Source organism: Lucilia cuprina, chromosome 6, assembly GCF_022045245.1.
Source record: "Lucilia cuprina isolate Lc7/37 chromosome 6, ASM2204524v1, whole genome shotgun sequence".
In the NCBI taxonomy this organism is placed as follows: domain Eukaryota; kingdom Metazoa; phylum Arthropoda; class Insecta; order Diptera; family Calliphoridae; genus Lucilia; species Lucilia cuprina.
Window position 1 is genome coordinate 36,112,444 of NC_060954.1, and position 12,390 is coordinate 36,124,833.

The 12,390-nt window shown below is 29.5% G+C and overlaps 1 protein-coding gene across 2 annotated transcripts in view; it reads right to left on the bottom strand.

Moving 5' to 3' along the window:
* Positions 1–12,390, bottom strand: part of LOC111674593 (hillarin) — a 56,430-nt gene that overhangs the window by 20,557 nt on the left and 23,483 nt on the right. For both annotated transcript variants that reach the window (XM_046953789.1, XM_023435247.2), the window contains exon 2: positions 1,279–2,341. In XM_046953789.1, coding sequence (XP_046809745.1) covers positions 1,279–1,467 — 189 coding nt within the window. In that variant the 5' untranslated portion in view covers positions 1,468–2,341. The remainder of the gene's footprint in view (positions 1–1,278; positions 2,342–12,390) is intronic.

Sequence of the window (12,390 nt, forward strand, 5' to 3'; positions counted from 1 at the left end):
ACAATTTGCGTAGCATCCCTAATATGTAAAAAAATATTATATCTGGAAAACTGTTATAGTTACAATCATCAAAATCGTAAGGTGTTTAAGGTGGGGTAGCAAAGCACACTGGGTATAACTTGTATATTCTCAGTTTTTATAGATAGAGGAGTCAATTAATCTATATCCGATTATATGTTTGTTGAAATCAATATTCTAAAGACCCAGATGTCTACGTGAACTAAAATATTATCAAAATTTAAGACTCATAGTGCATGCTTAGACAAAACCATCATGTATGTTGTTATTTGCTAGGAACATGAATCTTAAGCCCGAAGTCAGTGAGAATCTATAAACTGCAACTTTTTGGTACGTTTTTGTTATTCAAAAGATACTTTTTGAATTTTCTATATTATTAAATACAGAAACATGAAATTAGACGTGTATAGCCTGCACTAAGTTGACATTAACATTTTGGTACTTTTTCGTTTTTCAAAAAGTACTTTTTTGAATTTATGTAATATGGCATATAGAAACATAAAAATAAGTATGTTGTGCCCGGTGTAAGCCAGAACCTATAAAATGTGTAAAACCCGTAGTAAGTGGACAACTATTAAAGGGGACTTTTTTGTAAACTCACTAGGTACCGAATATGAAACTCTTAGTTGTTGTTTTTTAAATTCTAATATTAATGTATACTTTAGGCTATATAGTCCCTCCTTCAATGTAAATGTTTGTTCGTACTCGATAAACTCAGGAACTACGGCATCTGATAAGACGATATTTCAATATGTTTCAGGGATCGTGAGAAGTGTAAGGTCCAACAAATAGCGTAAAAATTTTAATTTTAAGGGCTATATAGATATTTACATTTGGAATCGACATGTCTAATAAAGGGCCTGCAAGGTAGACAGGGTGTAACCCAGCAATAAAAAATAACTTCCAAAGAAGCGTAAAAGAAGTAGACTTTTCTCCAAGAAAGTACTGAAAAAGACCTAAGGAAGTGATGATTTTAACATTTTATTTGATTCCAAATTCACTTCATCTAAAGTAATTCTCAGGAAGTAATTTTTATAATGTTTTTGTAGAAGTTATTACGAAGTGAAATTTTAATATTAAAGAAAACAACTATTTCAACTTAAATAATATTAACATAAATAAAAAGTTTCTTTTCGTTTCTTTGGAAGTCAATAAACATCACTTTCACAGATGGTGAAGTGGTGGTGATATATATTATTCTATTGAAAGTACTTGGTTTTATTTTTGCTAGGCACTAGTATTTTATAACTTCAAACTTACCTCCTTATCATCCTGTTTATGTTGATTATTGTAGTATGTTTTGAGTGTTAATTTTGTGCCGCAGTGTACACATTTAAAACAGCCCGAATGGAAAAATGTAAAATCCTTTAACGGGCCCACACGATCCACCTGATAAACAGTTTCACTACAACGCAAACACGTTGATTCATAGAAATTTGGACGATACATATTTTTTTATGTGACTTTTTTGCTTTGAACTAATATTTAAAAATAAATAATTTATTTAAATTTTTTACACTAATAACGTATGAAATTTAATTTGGCGAATGATTTGATTTTATTTGAATTATTATTTTTTTTTCAAACATAAATTTCACTAAACTTTTTATTGGCTTTTGTGTGATTGATTCGTTTGGTGAGGTGATGTTGCTGCTGATGGCTGAAGTACTTTTGCTATATTTTCGTAAAACATTTAAACGGTTGCATGCAACATAAATTCATGAACATGTTGCTGTTAAACTTAAATGAAAATTGAACTTTTGTTGTTGTTGTTTTTCCTTTAGACTTTGGTTATAATTTGTTATTTAAATAAGTTTAAGTTTTTGTTATTTTTTATTTTTGTTTTATTAAAGCGTTTAGTCAATTAGTGATTTTGTTTGTTGTTTGTTTGTTGAAGTAGAAAAGCGTTTTGCTATTTTTTTTTAATTAATTGGCAAAGATTACAGCTCACGTATGAATTTTCTTTTTTTGTGTGTTATTTTTTCAACGTTCAATTAATTTTCACTTAAAGGTGAATAATTTCTAATTTTTTATTATATTTAAAGTTGAATGCTCGTATTTTGCCAAAAAAAAAATAAATATAAAAAAATATTAATAAGCAGCAACAGTAACAGTTTTCTCAAAATTTAAACAATTAGTGCGTGTTTTTACTGGTAATTACGTTTCTTGGTGGAAATTTACGCAGCTGCAGTGCCTTACAGTTTGGCATTTCACGAGCACATTCTGTTACAATCACTGTGCGTGAGTGCAACTTATTTTTATTATATTTTCCAATTTTAATCACTTCAGCAAAATCCACTCCAGTAGTTTCGTGTTAAATGATCTGTAATTAAAGCAAAACAAACACGAAATAAAAATTAGTTTAGGCAAAATGATAATAAAAAAATATCTAGATGTTTTGGTTTGTCTTTTTTTGTTAATGAAAATGAAATATGTAATTTATATGTTATTAAGTCCATAAAAAAAATTTTAAATAGTTTTTAGTGTTTTAATTATGTAGCTGGTATTGATTATGTCAGCAAATGTTAATAAATTAATTTATTTTTAAATACAAATGTGGTAATTTAAATGTGGGAGTATATTTTTTAATTTTAACCAAAAAAATGTTAAAAACCGTAAAATATCTAATCAAATTTCAATCATTAACTGAAAATTATTTAAACAAGGAAATTAGAGCAACAGCTAAAAACGAAAGCAAAAATAGCAATAAAAATGAAGCTGCAATCAAAGCTTAAGCTATAGTATTATATTGACAAATTTGGCTTCGAAAAGTTTTGCAAGTTCACATAAAGTCTTGGCAGGGTGTATAAAACACGGGCCTTTTTTCATCTTTCTGGCAACATATGCCAAAATAACTGATCAAGGTTAAAAAGAAATTGTGACAATTTTTTACACCCTAATTTTAAGTTGAACCTATAACAGCGACATCATTCAACATCGATCAACATAAATAGTAGTCAAACATGACAACCCCGCTCTTTCTTAACAGTTTTTAATATGTGACCATTTTCATGTTAATTATTTTCACTTTCTTTCTCATTAATCTTACAACAGACGTCAATTTTTCCCCAAAATTAAAATTGAATTGAAAAATACATTTTGTCAACGACACCGGAAAACCTAAACAACTATGACTTCATGAAACGTATTCCCATCAATTAATTTAATTATAAACACAAGTTACTTCATGTAACTGTTACCAAAAACATAAACTAATTCCACTGTCATAGTTATTATTTTTTTCTTAGATAATTAAAAACAAATAAAATGTTTAAATACTTTTTTCTTCACTTATGAAATAAACAATAATAATAAAAAAACTTACATTAACCAAGACTTTCATCATTAAAAGCAAAAACAATAGACTTAAGACACAAACTTTAAATTTAACTGGCACTTGTCACAAACTTAATGGAACGGTTATCAAACAAAAGTTATTATGTCTTAAAGTTGTAACAATAAAACTACGAAGTTTCAGACAAAACCAATGAAATTTTTTATGAAAATGAGAAAAAATATCTTAAGTATAAGAAAGATTTCAAAGAGGGTAATTTTAATGTTTAAGTATATTAAGTGAATTTTATTTTGATATTACATTTAAAAGACATTTCGTTCATACCTAATAGATCACTCTTGCGTTCATAAAGAGATTAATTGTAAGAAGATAGAATATCATCTATCAATTATATCATGTATGTATTTCTTGGCATATCCATATAAGCTGTGGAATTTAAAACAGACGGCGTGTATTTTGAGTCTTTAGTCTAGTCAATAGTCTAGTCTATAGTATAGTCTAGTCTATAGTATAGTCTAGTCTATAGTCTAGTCTATAGTCTAGTCTATAGTCTAGTCTATAGTCTAGTCTATAGTCTAGTCTATAGTCTAGTCAATAGTCTAGTCAATAGTCTAGTCTATAGTCTAGTCTATAGTCTAGTCTATAGGCTAGTCTATAATCTAGTCTATTGTCTAGTCTATAGTCTAATCTATAGTCTATAGTCTAATCTATAGTAGAGTCTATAGTCTAGTATATAGTCTCGTCTAGACTATAGTCTAGACTACAGTCTATGGTCTAGTCTATAGTCTAGAATTGAGTCTAATTTGCAGGCTAGCCGATTGTCTAATTCATAGACTAGACTATATGGTAGTCTATATTCTAGTCTGTAGTCTGGTCAATTGTCTAGACAGAATATAATCTAGTCTAGTCTAGGCTATAGTCAATTGTTTAGTCTGTAGTACCCAAAGCATTTAAAAGTTTTCCATGGCTTAGATACCCTACTTACTCTTTTCCCAATAATGTCTGTACAAATAAAAATGACTGCAGGTATTATGAACTTTGAAAATGTTTAGTTAGTTGACATATGACCACAATTTAAAAAAAGAAAAAAAAAGAAATGAGCAGCATTTCTTGAATTAGTTTTTCTTTATTATTTTGAGAAAAAGTCATAAGAGGAACAATTTCAAATTATGATCTTTAATATTTTTACGAACAATACACTCTCTCTCTCTCACACACATAAATATTAAAATAAAAGAAGAGGGAGACACAACAAAAACTACCGTTGCTTGCTAATGTTACAATGATGTTGATATTGCTGCGACATTGATGATTGCTAATATTGTTACCGACGCTGTTATTGTCGTTGTTGTGTGTTGTAGCCATAAAAAGGCATTTTGTTTCGTTGCTTGTAAATGATTGTAAATGATGATGACACCATTGCCATTGACCTCTGGCAAGATGTAGTCATTTACCAGTATCCATTCATTCATCCATTCAATCATTTCTGCCAAATTTGTTTATTTAAAGAAAACGAAACAGAAATAAATAAAGAAACCAAACATACAAACCACAAGTGCAGGGTCTTTTATTTATTTATCGAGTTGTTGTTGGCTGTGGAGTTGGTAAGGTAAGTTTTTTGTATTTTGTTTTCCTTTTCAATTGTGTGAATTTATCTATTGTTGGGGATTTTTCTTCTTATTAAATATTGCAGCTGCAGCAATTTAAACTTTTAAAATAAAATATCCATGTTGCTCAAACAACAACACAAGACCCCTGCCTCAGCTACAAATGTTGATCATACCATTTAATATTTTCTATATCTATGTATCTATCTTACAACTTGTTAAAAGTTCGCTGTATTCATTGAATCATTTCATTCACATGGTTTGTTATTAAATTGCTGGTAATTTTGTTTGATATTGTTTACTGTTGCAGTTTTTGTTTTCAATTTTATTAGTTGGTGTTACATCGCCTGTCTGTTTTGGGATGGATGCTTGTTGTTATGTTTCGTTTCGTTTTCACAACAAGCAAGAGTTGTTTGTGGTAAACACTCACTGGCATTGTATAGTCAATAGTCTTAATATTAAACATGATTAATAGTCCATGCGTCAGACAGACATATAAACGAAATTTCATACAAATCAGTCAGTGCAATATTTTTTTTAATGAAAATTTAATGGTTTATTGATTTTTGTAACAATGATTAGTTCTTATAAAATAAATTTTTGTATAAAATGAAATATGAATTGTACTTTGTTTTGGTTTATAAAAATATAACTAGACTAGACTATAGACTAGACTATAGACTAGATTATAGACTAGACTATAGACTAGACTATAGACTAGACTATAGACTAGACTATAGACTAGACTATATACTAGACTAATTGATGATTGCTAATATTGTTACCGACGCTGTTATTGTCGTTGTTGTGTGTTGTAGCCATAAAAAGGCATTTTGTTTCGTTGCTTGTAAATGATTGTAAATGATGATGACACCATTGCCATTGACCTCTGGCAAGATGTAGTCATTTACCAGTATCCATTCATTCATCCATTCAATCATTTCTGCCAAATTTGTTTATTTAAAGAAAACGAAACAGAAATAAATAAAGAAACCAAACATACAAACCACAAGTGCAGGTCTTTTATTTATTTATCGAGTTGTTGTTGGCTGTGGAGTTGGTAAGGTAAGTTTTTTGTATTTTGTTTTCCTTTTCAATTGTGTGAATTTATCTATTGTTGGGGATTTTTCTTCTTATTAAATATTGCAGCTGCAGCAATTTAAACTTTTAAAATAAAATATCCATGTTGCTCAAACAACAACACAAGACCCCTGCCTCAGCTACAAATGTTGATCATACCATTTAATATTTTCTATATCTATGTATCTATCTTACAACTTGTTAAAAGTTCGCTGTATTCATTGAATCATTTCATTCACATGGTTTGTTATTAAATTGCTGGTAATTTTGTTTGATATTGTTTACTGTTGCAGTTTTTGTTTTCAATTTTATTAGTTGGTGTTACATCGCCTGTCTGTTTTGGGATGGATGCTTGTTGTTATGTTTCGTTTCGTTTTCACAACAAGCAAGAGTTGTTTGTGGTAAACACTCACTGGCATTGTATAGTCAATAGTCTTAATATTAAACATGATTAATAGTCCATGCGTCAGACAGACATATAAACGAAATTTCATACAAATCAGTCAGTGCAATATTTTTTTTAATGAAAATTTAATGGTTTATTGATTTTTGTAACAATGATTAGTTCTTATAAAATAAATTTTTGTATAAAATGAAATATGAATTGTACTTTGTTTTGGTTTATAAAAATATAACTAGACTAGACTATAGACTAGACTATAGACTAGATTATAGACTAGACTATAGACTAGACTATAGACTAGACTATAGACTAGACTATAGACTAGACTATATACTAGACTATAGACTAGACTATAGACTAGACTATAGACTAGACTATAGACTAGACTAGACTATAGACTAGACTATAGACTAGACTATAGACTAGACTATAGACTAGACTATAGACTAGACTATAGACTAGACTATAGACTAGACTATAGACTAGACTATAGACTAGACTATAGACTAGACTATAGACTAGACTATAGACTAGACTATAGACTAGACTATAGACTAGACTATAGACTAGACTATAGACTAGACTATAGACTAGACTATAGACTAGACTATAGACTAGACTATAGACTAGACTATAGACTAGACTATAGACTAGACTATAGACTAGACTATAGACTAGACTATAGACTAGACTATAGACTAGACTATAGACTAGACTATAGACTAGACTATAGACTAGACTATAGACTAGACTATAGACTAGACTATAGACTAGACTATAGACTAGACTATAGACTAGACTAGACTATAGACTAGACTTTAGACTAGACTATAGACTAGACTATAGACTAGACTATAGACTAGACTATAGACTAGACTATAGACTAGACTATAGACTAGACTATAGACTAGACTATAGACTAGACTATAGACTAGACTATAGACTAGACTATAGACTAGACTATAGACTAGACTATAGGCTAGACTATAGACTAGACTATAGACTAGACTATAGACTAGACTATAGACTAGACTATAGACTAGACTATAGACTAGACTATAGACTAGACTATAGACTAGACTATAGACTAGACTATAGACTAGACTATAGACTAGACTATAGACTAGACTATAGACTAGACTATAGACTAGACTATAGACTAGACTATAGACTAGACTATAGACTAGACTATAGACTAGACTATAGACTAGACTATAGACTAGACTATAGACTAGACTATAGACTAGACTATAGACTAGACTATAGACTAGACTATAGACTAGACTATAGACTAGACTATAGACTAGACTATAGACTAGACTATAGACTAGACTATAGACTAGACTATAGACTAGACTATAGACTAGACTATAGACTAGACTATAGACTAGACTATAGACTAGACTATAGACTAGACTATAGACTAGACTATAGACTAGACTATAGACTAGACTATAGACTAGACTATAGACTAGACTATAGACTAGACTATAGACTAGACTATAGACTAGACTATAGACTAGACTATAGACTAGACTATAGACTAGACTATAGACTAGACTATAGACTAGACTATAGACTAGACTATAGACTAGACTATAGACTAGACTATAGACTAGACTATAGACTAGACTATAGACTAGACTATAGACTAGACTATAGACTAGACTATAGACTAGACTATAGACTAGACTATAGACTAGACTATAGACTAGACTATAGACTAGACTATAGACTAGACTATAGACTAGACTATAGACTAGACTATAGACTAGACTATAGACTAGACTATAGACTAGACTATAGACTAGACTATAGACTATAGACTAGACTATAGACTAGACTATAGACTAGACTATAGACTAGACTATAGACTAGACTATAGACTAGACTATAGACTAGACTATAGACTAGACTATAGACTAGACTATAGACTAGACTATAGACTAGACTATAGACAAGACAATAGACTAGACTATAGACTAGACTATAGACTAGACAATAGACTAGACTATAGACTAGACTATAGACTAGACTATAGGCTGGACTTATACTAGACTATAGACTAGACTATAGGCTAGACTTGTAGACTAGACTATGGACAAGACTATAGACTGGACTATAGACTAGACTATAGACTAGACTATAGACATTAGGCCAAACTATAGACTAGACAAGATTGTGATAAAAACTGTACCAATTACGTTTTCGGAAGGTATCCAATCTGGAATATTCGAATATACTAATTGTTGTGAGCCATAAGCCACATCGGTCATATTAATTTTAGCATAGATTAATTTTCCATATATTTTATTAAAGCATTACTTTATTAATTTTGTTTAGCTAACTACTGTCAATACATGTAATATTTTGAACTTTTTCCCCCTTAAAAAATGTGATAGTTTTTATTTTAAATTTCACATGGCGTCATAGTTCATCTGATAGTTAGCAACAGCTTCAGCAACAATAAATTAACATTCATATACAAAGATATAAATAAAATATCTGTTTTAACAAGCAATTTCTCAGCTTATGACGGATGTGCATAAATATATAACTTTTTTAGGGGAAAAAGATTTTGTATAAAACAAATATTAGTAAAACAATAAAGACACGTATTTTTGAATGAATGAAGGTGTCTTATAAATATTTAACAAAATCAAAAAAAAAAAAAAAAAAAACATGTGTATAGTTTTATCTACTTATATACAACACTTGTTGTTTAAATAATCAGTATATCTCATAATTGTTAATTAAATAAGTGGGTGTATGGATATCTTTTACAGCAATTTTTCATTTAAAATTGAAGCCCTAATAAGATGTCTATTCCCTACACTATATATTTATTATTGATGACTTTAAGATAGTGTTTAAGATATGACAACATCTATTGATTTGGGTATAATAAAAATTGCGTGGTTTTTATTTTTTATCAATTAACTGTGACTATTTGTTTTTCTTATTTTTGGTCATTTATTTAAGCCAGTGGCTTATTTTAAAAACCAAATTTAGTTTTTTTTTAATTTTTCAATAAGTATTGGTTTCAGTTTTTTTTATAATTTTCTTCTAAAATGGCAATTATATAAATTTAACCAATAAACTTGAACGTATAAGTTTATTGGTTTTTAGTGATATCATAACTTTATTTAGTCATTGATATAAAGTCTAAATTATGAGTAGAAAGGTGTCAACATGTATTGGTTTAATAATTTGAATGAATTCTGAACACTTCGATTCGGGTGCTTCGCTATCCGAATCGAAGATAAATTAAAACGAAGTATACATTACAAAAGTATCAAAGAGTTATCATGCCCCATAATATAAACGTTATAAAATAAAGTACATTTTCGTTACTAGAAACACTGTCTATACTTATGTTTTTGTATACAAATGATTCTCATGTGTTCATGTTTGCATTGGTACTACTTAATAACTGGACCACAGAGAGTGACCTAGAACTAAACCCAATCAAGATGGAACTGATACTATTAACGATGTTGGGGATAAGTCCCAACATCGTTAATAGGATGTATATAGCTATAATGCGCCCTATTCTTATAAAGGATCTCTTTAATGGTGGACTTCAACTTAGAAACATTTTTTTTGTATATCAGCTATACAAAGTTCAGAGATCAGCGTGCATTGAGATAACAGGTGTTCTAAGAACTAGTAGATCTACATATCTACTCATTCGAAGGTTGATGATCAATAACATCGGGACACAAGATCTTAGATTACCTATAATCTTGAACTAACCATCTGATTATGTTACCCCACAGACAAAGTAACTTCTAGAATCTAGTGGTGTAGGGGTAACCTTCCGAGCAAACATACCACCAGAATGCAAGAATGTCTTCTTGTAGGATACTACATGATCTCAACATTCGCGGCAACGTAGAAATTTTTGTTAATAGCCAAGCGCTACATCTCTCATTAACAGACAGATGAACTGGTCAAAACTGGATCTGCTCTTGATATCTCCAACGCCGTTTCGGTAGCAACTACGTTAGATTTTATCAAGAACAGAATTATCAGTTTATTTTTTAAACGAAACAGACGATCTTCCATCTTTAGAGAAACAGTTTTCTTTGCTGTTACTTCATATCTTACCCTGGTGACATATCTGTGTCTAAGCTTAATGATATTCTGATATATCTCACTGTTCTGACAAGTAAAGCGGCCCGGAGATAAATTCTTTACAAGTTTATCAGTGTGACATCACTTAACATATTAGATCTTGGTTATTGAAATTTGTCAGCAGGTTTTTTGCAATTTTGATTTTTTTTACAGTTTTTTGACCGGGAACCCCTTAATAAAATACAAAAAATTGGGATAACAGAGTCTCGTTAATTTGCTATTTTTAGTTTAGAATATTTGAGGTTAGAGAATTTTCAAAAATCTCTTTTTTGTGGATCTATATGACAAAAAACATATACTCTCAAAATGACATTCTTGCATTGAAATGGAGTAACTGATTTAGATTTCTCACTTTATTGTAAAATGGATTTTTCTATAGATACAATGAGCTTTTAAGACTATAATTGGTTCTATCTTTAGAGAGCCCATAGTATTAAGTCTGAATTGGTTTCGAACCTAGGATCAACTTTCTATATTCTTTATCTCTGTGTTTGACCTGAGTTCGTTAAAAAAGCTACTTGATGTCATTTGTATTTCATTTAATTTTTGTTACTGTTACTGTCAATGGATCGTGTAGGAAATGAAGCTGACTAAACTATTAGTATTTTGTGGAGGCATCGTCAGAAGTAGATGATCGAAAATCTAGGAGATGTTGTGTAAAAGATAACAGTTTTATTACATTTAGTTAGTTGCTACGTTCCTTTCCTTGACGGATCAACTGATTCGTGTTTTACATATACATTAAACCCGAAAAAGTACACCTAAGCCTATATAGGTCTTCTAACATATTTATAAGTTTTTTTTTTAACTGCCTTATTCATAACAATTTACCAAAGATTTATTAAACAAATTTTGTATGAAAAATTGTCTTATTAACCTGTGATAATTTGTTATGAATAAGTCAATAATTGTTTAATCAGTCACTGTTTATGCTAGCTTGACCTTCACAATAAAAGTATTTATCTCTGTCCCCCGAATTTACACTAGTGAACCTAATTTGATAACAAATTATAAAATTATTTAGAATTAATTAATTTTTTTTTCATTTGTAGATACTATTAGTTTGTTTGTTAATTAATTTAAAGCAGTTTACATTTGTTTATATAAAACAAATTAAAAAAAATTAACAAAATCATATGTTCAATTCACAATCGATGTTGTAGCGTTGTATGCGTTGTATGTCAGCAGCTGCTACAATAGTCATAACAATGTTGTTGGTATTTTTTATGCAAAAGTTTTATACAACTCTTACGACAACTTTTCATATGTTTATCGAATGTCGTAAGAAAATTCAGTGTTGTCAATTGTTTATTTCAGCATATAAATAAAAAATCAATCGATTTTGGCATAAAAAACGATAAAGTGGTAACACTGAAATTACAAACAAACAGCTGTTTACCAAAACAAAAATAAAATTTTATTAAAAACAGTTTATAAATCAATTTCGGTTGCTCCAACTTCCTATATGAAGGTATAGGTCGGTTGGTGGGGTTTTCTCTGGACAAACGAGTGATAACCTGGCAATATGAGTGCTTAATGCACCGCCATCCTAATTAAAAACCAAAAAAACTGTTTATTTATTAGTTTAAAATATGGAATAATGAAAATAATAGAATTTTAAATAAAAAAAATTAATTTGGTTAATTTTGCTTGTTTAATTAGTTTAATATTATTTGTTTTTTTTACTTTTGACATTGTTTGTTTTGAATGTTTTTTTATTGTGAACATAAACTTATGACTTGCTACAAAAATCTATTCACAATCACTGTTACTACACTTTAGAAGATACAACATACAACTTGATTGTGAATTGAACAATAAATAAAGTTTGAATTTTTATAGTTTGTATC